General features: G+C 41.9%; 1 protein-coding gene across 5 annotated transcripts; it reads right to left on the bottom strand.

Annotated features, from left to right (window-relative positions):
* Positions 1 to 1,939: 1,939 nt before the first annotated feature.
* LOC141034899 (LEAF RUST 10 DISEASE-RESISTANCE LOCUS RECEPTOR-LIKE PROTEIN KINASE-like 2.3) lies at positions 1,940 to 9,989 on the bottom strand. Of its 5 annotated transcripts, none has more exons than XR_012196584.1 (5): positions 9,928 to 9,989; positions 8,360 to 8,833; positions 7,392 to 7,766; positions 3,874 to 6,066; positions 1,940 to 3,801 (listed from the first exon to the last, which is right to left on the bottom strand). XR_012196584.1 is itself a non-coding variant. In XM_073506330.1 (5 exons), the coding sequence occupies exons 1-4, from the start codon at positions 9,965 to 9,967 to the stop codon at positions 5,027 to 5,029; spliced, it is 1,929 nt and encodes a 642-aa protein (XP_073362431.1). In that variant the 5' UTR covers positions 9,968 to 9,989; the 3' UTR covers positions 1,940 to 4,061; positions 5,024 to 5,026. The 5 variants fall into 5 exon arrangements, 2 of the variants coding, with proteins under 2 accessions (XP_073362431.1, XP_073362430.1); XR_012196585.1 differs by having other exon boundaries at positions 1,940 to 2,452; positions 2,629 to 6,066; XR_012196586.1 differs by having other exon boundaries at positions 1,940 to 2,102; positions 2,177 to 6,066.
* Positions 9,990 to 10,203: the final 214 nt, after the last annotated feature.

Below are 10,203 nucleotides of genomic sequence, written 5' to 3' on the forward strand. Positions count from 1 at the left end.
CGAGTCGCCCACGCCTCCTAGGCCACCCACCTCACCACATCCGCCGACGCAAGAGGCACGACACCGCGCTGGCCGTCGCCCTCCGCTTGCCGCCCGCCCCATGAGCTCCCCAACTCATGGAGGACACAACCGCGGAGAAAAGGAACCGTCCCCGCCGCCGCCCGCTCGGCGACGGTGAGGGGAGGAGGGTGGGGGTCGCCGGGCTTAGGGTCGCCCATGGGGATGGAGTGACATGGGGCTGGTCGGCATTTCACTGTCTAGCTGTTTTATCATTTCCAACAAAGGCCTTTCATGCAATATAATTGGGCTATTAAGTTCTAGTATCGATCATACTGTGAGAACAACAAAAAAGAGCATATTGTATACAACGCCACAATAATGATATCATAGACATACATAAAAGTACATGTTAGTACCTTGAGCATTTTAATCCCTTCCTCGTACGTTAGCTTCAACGTTTTCTCTAGGTACTGTATATAAATTAGAAGAAGTTGAGACAGTAAATTAAGCAAAAGCACACATATAACAACACAAAACAGTAAGGAGTAATGTCTTACCTTCAGAGGTTCAAATGGATACTGCCTATTTATTGTCTCGAGTTCCTTCTGACAATTTTCATTTGGGTGTTTGAATATTGCTACAATTAGCAATCTATGATATCACAAACCTGAAAACAAAAATCAGTACTTGGTCAGCATCGCTTCAATAGACAAACTAAAGAATTATTTCCTCCAAATCTTCCTTGCCTCAAAGTAGTGCTTCTTAATCTCCATTTCTGCATCCAACCCAATAAACTCACACAGATGCCTGTGAGTGTTTGATTTTTCTGATCTAAATACCGGACCAGCCTCAAACACGCGCCCAAAGCCACCACAGATGCTCATTTGCTTGTATGATTGTGGAGACTGCGCTAAACAAGCAGGCTGGTAATTGTACACCAGCTTGAATGGAGATGCACCAAGTTCACTTGATCCACCAATCAACTTTGGACTGTGGATCCCAAGTCCGAGAACAAAAACTCGCTGAAAGTCTGCATGTGTATCCAACAATCATGACATGTACTCCCTATGTAAAGAAATATAAGAGCGTTTAGATCACTTCTTTAGTGATCTAAACACTCTTATATTTCTTTGAGGAGGGATTATGGACCAAAAGAAGAAAATAAACATTGCATGCTACAGAAATGGATAATAAAATCTATCTGCATGAGATGCCACATGAATGTCACAAACATAAGCATAGTTTCGATGCACACTATCTCATGTTGCATGTTAAATACAGGTTTGTGCACGTTGCCTTTTGCTGGTAGATGGAGATACTAAGATGAAAAAATGGTCACACAAAAATTGCTTTTCAAATGTTAATATTACCAAGACTAATCCATGAATAAAATGTATGCAACTATGCACAGTAAAGATACTTAAAATAGTTACTGTACTAAACTCACTGATATAGAGCTATCAAAACCGGAGCCAAAGCTCAAATCTTGAACAACGATCAAAGCAGACTTCAGCCTTGTGGTTGCCGCATAGGCTCACCACACTGACAACACCAACTCTCTTCCGTCTTCTCAGTTTCTTGACAAAAAATGATACTGCTATTTGCACATTAGGGAGTAAATTATGCTTCAAGCATTCCTCAAACCAAATCGGCAATATGTAGGCTTAAAATATCAGCAGGCATCCACACAGATTTCTACAGCTGAAATATAGTGTTGTGATTTGTGTACCCATAATGCAGAATAACCTATTGTTCTATTTGGTGGTTAAATAAATAAATATTATTGTTTTTGGCTAGTGCCGGTAGAGCTACTAAATGATAGTCAGTGTCACTGTATATTTCTAAGAAAGAAAATTATAAGACTTCATTGGTTGTAAATAACGCTAATTGTATTGGTTGCCACCAATGTCGACTTGAAAAGAAAATTATGGAGCTTCAGTTCATATGCATCTAGTCATATAAAAAAATAAGAACACATGCTTCAGCTCCTGTTAGTTCAGTCACAAAAAAAATCACCACCAAAAATCAGAAGACAAAGTATCATTGTTATATTTGTTGACTTGATTGATTACTGTAGGTTAACACAGCCAACTGGAATTAACCTGCAATAGGATAAAAGAAATTAAGATTTGAGACGTGTGTTATAGGGTTCATAGAAGAGAGAAGAGGGAGGTACCATAGCAAATCATTGGTCGCACAGTTTGACATTCAACTTTCCATTTGCCAATGAGACCTCAGGGATTCATATACATAAACGTTGATTGATATATCAGGTCCAACTCCCTGTAACTCATAAAAGTTACTGGGAAGTCAACTAAAAAACAATTCTCAGTAGAAGCAGACGGCTTACCAATAAGGTGGACCAAAGGCCTTTATACAATCCTCTACCACTCTCTTCTCTACAAATTGTAGACAACGTGTGAAAGATGCCCTTGTAATACCTAGTGGTTTTCTGCAGAATTTTATAGACATGAAAGTTTAGCTTACTAAAACCTGTTCCTTTGGTCTGTAAAGCTGCATTGCATGAAAGCGTTAGGTAAAGATGCTCTAAGTTCTAACTGGAAGTTATATTGATTGATTGATTGGCTTAGTGTTATTCACAAATCACAAAAGGAAGAAAAGCATCACCTGTGTTGTCAGGTGATTTCGAACAACATCCAATGGGTAAGTTACAGATGCAGGTGTCACTCACGCTAGACCACCACCAAGTAAACATATAGACACTAACATAATTTGGGCCGTCCATTCCGTGAAGCTGCAACTATATTTCGAAATTTATAAACCTATAACAAAAAAAATAGTCACGAGAAATCTTGCAAGTTAACATACTAAAATTCAGTGCTGAACTTTTTGTATCGCTCATATCAATAGAAGCTGATGGCGGAATAAGAAAATCGATGTACAATTTTGACAAGATTGCCTTTCGAATATGCCCAAAACACTTCTTGTCGAACAACCCACAAAGCCATGTGCCATATACTACCCTTCCTTAGAGCTGCAACATCTGAACGCATACCTGCCACCTGTCGGATCAGTATGCCACAAGCTCATACAACAAACTTTATCATCAGCATATGGGTTATGTGACAAAAAAATTACTGTATTCAAGAACATTTTCAAGAGATTGCAATTTTGTAGCTATGAACAGCATATGGTACATACAATGAATCCACAGCCAAGGTTTAAGTTTGGACCATGATTGGACAATACAGCGCAGAGTGTTGTAAATTAACAACAATAATAATAGGCCATGACTGTCAACCAGAGATATATTGTTTGGGGCAATCAATTCAAAGCGAGGGAAGAATATATATATATATCACATTCAGGGAACTAAGTTGATATTATCAGCATCCAATTCCTTTGAAGAATCTATATATGTGCAGTGTGAAGGCAGAAGGAGCACAGCAGCACCATGAAATAGAAGAGAAATATTCCTTCACGCTCACAATCCGTGCACACGAGAACGCGGGAGATAAAAGAGGGGGCGGAAAGCCTATTACCTGCAAGAGGATGGAGAGTGGCGAGGATCGAGATGCAGATCTTGCCGACCACGCCGGCGAGGTGTGCGACGGTGATCCAGCCAAGGAGCCGCTGCGCTTGGCAGGGGAAGGCCCCGCCGACGCCATGGAAGAGGACACGGTGGCCGCCGCCAGTCGACGGCATCGGGGACCTGGCCGATATCAGCAGGGCCTGGATATCACCTCCATCATCCCAGACACGCCTTCATGGTGGGCATCCTCACGGCCCCTTGAAACCGCAGCAGCTTCTCCTTGCATCCCGTCGCCAGATCATAGCAAACTGCACACACGCCCGAATCAGATCAAGATGCGGAAATAACCAAACCAGAAGAAGTGGAGGAGGGATTCGTACCTGGTCGAGGCCATGGACCAGAGGGTGATCTGCGGCGCCCACGCCAGATCGGTCATCATGGCCGCGGGCGAGGGAGGCGGCGGCGGATCCTCTCGGGGTTGGGGCGTCTCCTCTCGGCGGCGGTGGCTCCTCTCGGGGCTGGGGCGTCTCCTCTCGGCGGCGGCGGCGGCTCCTCTCGGGGCTGGAGGCTGAGATGAAACAGATCGAGATTGAGGTTAGTTTTACGTGCGGGGTGAGATACGAAAGAAAAACCAGACGAAAAAAAAAACGACGAAAAAAAACCAGACGAAGGTGGGACGAAAAAAAACCAGTCGAAAAAAAACCAGACGAAAGTGTGGGGACTATTCAACCAACTCGTCCATTAGAAGTAGAGATTTGATGATTTGAATACAAGCATGCTTTCTAAAAAAACCAAAACTGAGATGGCCCAGTCCAGCCACTCGCTCGTAGGCTCTATGTAAGACTCGATATTAAGTCGCAATGCGCGGTAAATAGAAAATGCTCCTATTTTGCGCTTTAAGGGCCAGGTTGCCACAAAAATGGGCACGGGCCACGGCCCACAATCCTCTGGTTCACTCCTGCTGGCTTGGAAAAGAATGCTATCTTTTATCATTTTCAGTTTTGAAAAAGTTGGTGAAATAAAAAATTCACGGATTTAAAAGATTCATAAATTTTCAAAATTATGACAGATTTGGAATAATGTTCAAAAAAATAAAATACTCAGGAATTTGCAAAAGTGTTTACGAATTTTAAAAATCACAAAATTTTAAGAAATTTTCACGAATTAGAAATATATGATAAATTAAAAAAGTTTGTATATTTAAAAGTAATCAAATTTTCTAAAAAACACTACCGAGAGGAAAATTTATAATAAAAATAGAAAAACAACAAAACCAGGAGAAAAAAGAAGAAAAAAAACGTGCACACGCCCTCACGCCCGTCATGAGCTGCCAATTGCTAGGCCCAATTAGAATATGTCTCCACAAATATGGTCACACTCGGTCAATAATTTGGTGGAATCCCCACTGCATACACACAAATGGCACTCGGAAGTCTTTAAATTTTCAGTCCATCATTTAAGAATTAAAAATTTCCAATCTTTCTCACAAATTATGCAATACTTGAGCAAGTGCCGGAGAACAATACAAACCTATCAACTCAAGAGCACCGTTGGTGGCAATTCGATGTTAGTTGTGCTCCCTTCAAGCATCTCGACAACTCTAGTCATTGTTGGACGATCTGTAGGACTCAACTGTATGCACCTCCCTACCACTATCATCTTCCTTACAATCTCTGAGGTCCCTCCATTTATCTCGGAAGCACTAAGACAATATTCATCTAAATGTTCATAAATCCATTGTGGGAAATATTGGCTGGTAGATTCACTATTTTGGCTGATATTCTTGTCCCTTGCCCCAACCATCTCAAGAACCATCATTCCATAACTGTAACCATCAGACTTAGTACTTACTGTTCCAAATTGCTTCGAATAAATCTCGGGGGCTATATAGCCTATTGTTCCTCTTGCACCACCAATGGAAATAACACTTTCTTTATTGAGGCACTGCTTGGCTAGTCCAAAATCAGAAATCTTTGGACAGAAATTTTGATCCAATAGAATGTTGTGGGGCTTGATATCAAAATGCACCATGCGGGTATTGCATCCTCTGTGGAGATATTCAAGTCCTCGAGCAATGCCCACTGCTATATCAAATAATTTTTCCCAACCTAAAGTATTTCCACCTTTAGAGCCATCCTTGAAGGCATACTTTTCAAGTGAACCATTAGGCATATAGTCATAAATTAATGCCCTTTTAGATCCTTCCAAGCAAAATCCTAAGAGATTAAGAACGTTAACGTGAGAAGTTCTACTAATGCTAGCTACCTCATTGATGAAATCCTCCCCATCAGTCTTGTAGTCCTTGAGTATTTTGACTGCTATCTGACGACCATCAAAGAGGTCGCCTCTGTAAACAGCACCAAATCCACCTTGACCTAGCTTTTCAGCAAAAGATCTCGTTATTCTTTTCACTTGGGCATAAGTGTACCGTTTCAAATGGACAGTTCCATTCTTTTGTAGGATGGACTCAATCTTTGCTCTCTCCTTTGATTTCCTTTTGGATCCGTACTTCCTGTAGCCCAACCAAAATGCAAAAAGAAGCATAAGTACGCTCGAGCTGCCTGCTATTGCATCTGCATCAAAATTTTGGAGGGGAAAAGGCATCAAACGGGGAAGTAACTTCTACAATCTTCTAGTTAGTGATTGCATCTTGCAAAATGTGTGGAAATATTCTAGTTAAAGACCCTTTTGGCAAACCTATTTGTATATGCGTCATAAACTCCAGAATTAACCAGTGTGTCAAGAACTCGTGCACTTTTCAAATAAACTGGACACAACTACTAAATACATACAATTGAAGCAGAGCTTGTTAAAGGACGGACAAATATATTCCTTTTGTTTATCGTACACATTTGAACAGAATTAACTTGCTATTCATCTACTAGTCTAGCACATTAGTAATTTCTGTTACAGGAACAACCACTGTTGTTTTCTCTAGAATAAGAAAGGCCGTTGTTTTCTATGCATAACCATTAACCTCTGAGAGAGATAAGTTTATACATGAAAAATAAGGGCCAGTTCTTATTTTCTCAAGAAAAGATCATCACTTGAAGTTGATCTTATAGTGACCAATAGGGAAGCCTCTTGTCAGTTTTAGGATTAGTGGTGATGAATTCGTTTTGAGATCAGATTGGTGTGATTGTTCAGGTGTCATCGGCAATTTCAGGTCAGAATAGTCAATGCCAATGTGTAAGCGAATACTGTCAAGTGACGAACACAACTTAACTAGTGTTCACAGGAGAAGATGTTGATGATCTACTTCTGAATAGGTCACGGTGCTAAACAGATGATATTATCAGCCACGGATGGATTTGTTTGCTGTCAATATGCTAAGCAGTTCAACACACATCATTCATATGGATATGTCTTGCCCACAACCATAAGGTGGTTCCTGTCGAGCAGTCCCGTGAATAAATCAGTTAAATCCATCTATGTGGGTGTTCGCCAGAAATAAATTGGTTCAAGTTTCCAGTGCCAACTAAGTCGAGAACAAGTAGTCCGAGGCAAGGTTCCTGGTTCAAGATGGGTTTCAGTTTAACCACTAACCTGAACAACTTTATTCAAATTACAGGCATTGCCACACCTGAAGAAACGTGAGGGAACTGACGATTCATAGTTAGATCTGACAGGCTTGATTTACAGCGATCAGAAATGCTCGAATGAGTAGCAAGATCTTCAAACCGGATGAGTAGTAAGATGTGTCATCGAGGATTGTTTGAGTTTGCATCTGACAGATAGAATGGACAAGTTGGTGGTTCAAGGTTCAAGCAGTCGACAATCGGACATAATTAAAAGAGAACTAAATGAAGTGGAATTCCAGTTTCTCTACCTTAATTAGACACTAAAAGATCTACAGCTTTGTAACACATAGAAGAATGTCAAGGTGTCAAAGGATTACCAGGAGCTGGAGCCAATGGCCTGAACCACACTAGATCAAGAAGATTGTAGTCCCCAATCAGTACTGGATTGATCCGAATTGTATGCAGGCTAAGAGAATAATTCATCGCAGTAACTTGTTCGGATGAGAAGCTATTTCCAGTGTGGGGAGCTATGTCCATTGTCATATTTAGCCCAGAAGTTCCAACAACATAGAAATTTACAATCTCAAACTGAGTAACCCGCAAGTTGAGATGTGACGCAAGCTCCTCAAGAAATTCGTTGCTCCAATTTGAATTCAAGGAAACATTGTGAAGAAAGAGCACAACTCTTACCGGGTAAACACAATGGCAGTTCTCGCTACCTCGTCTCTGTACCATGTTCGGAGCACAACAGCCTAGTGAAACAGAGAGTGAATTATATAACATATTTGACTGTACGACAGCGCATCTAGAGCAAATATCAGGGTGTACTAACATACATAAGTATCTATGATTGATGTCAAATGTTATCCATCACCATTGATTATTTATGAAACTGCTACCAACCATTTCATCAGTCACCATTCCAAAATGATGGATCAAAACATTATGCTTGAACTAATAAAAGCTAACAAGCTTATATAATTTACAGCCAGGTAAGAGTGGTTTTAAATAGCGCGATATAGCTCTGTTATAACACGCTATAGCGTTTAGAAGAGGTACTGTGCTAAGGCACTTTGGTCCAAATACATGAACACACATTTTAAATAGCGCGCTATAGCGTTTAGAAAAGGTCCGCCGCTAAGAGGCATAGCGTGCTATTTAAAACTATGGGTAAGACAATTGATATTACGATCAGTCACATGGTGCTACTTTCCCAAATGAGGAAGATGCAGAATAGATTAAAATACACAAGTATCACCTTTTATGTAATTTGTAGTCATGTTTGACATGATGAAATCATTTGGAATTAAATTATTTCAGGATCTAGGAAAACTTGAAAAGTTACCATCGTATGGAGATAGTGGGGGCTGCACCACTCCAGAAGGAGCTGTACTAGTATTCGAAGCTGCATCAGGGAGGTCAGCATCCACATGAGCAGGAACCTCTTCTGCTGAGCGCCTGTTGTGCTGCATCGAAGGATCGAACAGGTCCAGTGAATCAAAAGAGAGTTCAGAAGCACCCGAGATGGAGCTATAGCTCGGCGCAGAGATAGGAGAGTGCACAGATGATAGAGCTGATGGTGATGAATATGGCTTCTTTTGTCTATGCTGACTCATTGCAATACTTGTGACAACTTTGGTTTGGGATACCATGGGCCGAACTGAACTCCATTCTTGTGAAGCAGACATAATAGGAGTGTGAGTGTCAGCCTTTAGAGCCGATGTTTTGGCAATCAAATCAGCCTTATTGATAAATTCCAGAGCCAATATAACGACCAAGAAATTAAATAAAAGTTTCCTTGGAGCATCTTCAAACAGTCCTGCCAAGAAACAGTACAACCAACCAATCAGCATCATCTTAATTAAGATAGGGGTATGCTGAGAAGTGCAACTAATTGATATGAACTCACATATCTACAGAATTAGTGTGAACAGCCCATGGTCCGCATGGCCCATTAGTGTCAAAAGCGCTCTTATATTATGGGACGGAGGGAGTAATACACAACCTGCCTTTCTAACTAGTCAGGTCGAAATGTTTTCAAGACCATCTACCACTAATGCAATTTAACTGAGTTGATGCGAAATGAGGCTAGAGTACATACTTTTAATTTAACTGAGTTGATGCGAAATGAGGCTAGAGTACAGACTTTTTTTTAAGTACAAAACAGACACACTTATGTTTATCTCAAAGCGATGGTGAATTAAGGACACTCAGAATACTTATCGTCTCGATTGCCTCCAAAGCATTCCTTATTAAGCCAATAATTAACTAGTTCTCTCTAGAAACAGATCTACCTACTGAAGCAGCACTATTTGATAAGAACGGTTAAAAAAATACAGTGAAGTGTTCCACCAATGAGCAACGGATCTTTTGAGCTAACTAAAACCACGACAAGTATTTTTTAACGGCGGGAGTACTGAAGCAGGGCTATTTAATAAGAACGGGCAAGAAAATATAGTGCAAATGTTCCATCAAAGACACGGGTTCATGGCATGAGACAATTCTAAGCTCTTGAAGCATTCCCTGATTAGGCTCCCGCTACACAGCAAAGCAAGGGCAGCGCAGGAGCTACTCACCTCCACCATTCCCACGACTCCCAACCGAGCTCCAAACGATTTGGACAGTGAACAAGCGGGGCAACGAAGATCCTAGAACAGCCACCACGGTGAACACTGAATTGCCGTCACCTCACACCCCCACAGAAACGCTAAGCAAAGTCCGACTTTCCAACAGGTTTGTCTGCTCGAGCGCCAGTTTCGATCACGCAATATAGTCGTTTTTTTCAGCGCGCGGCTAATCTAGCGCATCTGTTGGAGATTCTCTAACGAAGCAAAGCAAACAAGACATCAAGCACGGGTCCCGGTGTTGCAACGCAACCTTGGAGTGAGCTCAGATAAGGGGAGTCTGGCTTACCTTGTTCAGCGCGGCACAAGGCATGCCCGGGCAGCATCATCTCCTGGCGCGGCGGCGGTAAGGACCGGCACCGGCGACACCTGGCTACGTTTACAGGAAGCCGGAGCCGCGCCGCGCTGCGAATTTGTGTCTGCTTTCTTTTCCTCTCTGCTATGACTCAACCTATGGTGGGAGTTTGGTAGGAGAAAGAGACTTGGCAGAAACAAGGGAGCAGGTGGGAGAACGCGGACGTTCGGTGTTCGGCCGCGTTGGCCGGCGCTAGGCGCCAGCCGGCTG

This window comes from Aegilops tauschii, unplaced genomic scaffold (assembly GCF_002575655.3).
Source record: "Aegilops tauschii subsp. strangulata cultivar AL8/78 unplaced genomic scaffold, Aet v6.0 ptg000844l_obj, whole genome shotgun sequence".
Classification (NCBI taxonomy): domain Eukaryota; kingdom Viridiplantae; phylum Streptophyta; class Magnoliopsida; order Poales; family Poaceae; genus Aegilops; species Aegilops tauschii.

Coding starts and splice junctions, on each gene's coding strand:
- LOC141034899 (XM_073506330.1), bottom strand. CDS start 9,967: ATGATGCTGCCCGGGCATGCCTTGTGCCGCGCTGAACAAG. Junction 7,767..8,359: donor CCCACTATCTCCATACGATG/GTAACTTTTCAA, acceptor CTGTTTCACTAG/GCTGTTGTGCTCCGAACATG. Junction 6,067..7,391: donor GCCATTGGCTCCAGCTCCTG/GTAATCCTTTGA, acceptor ATTTTGATGCAG/ATGCAATAGCAGGCAGCTCG.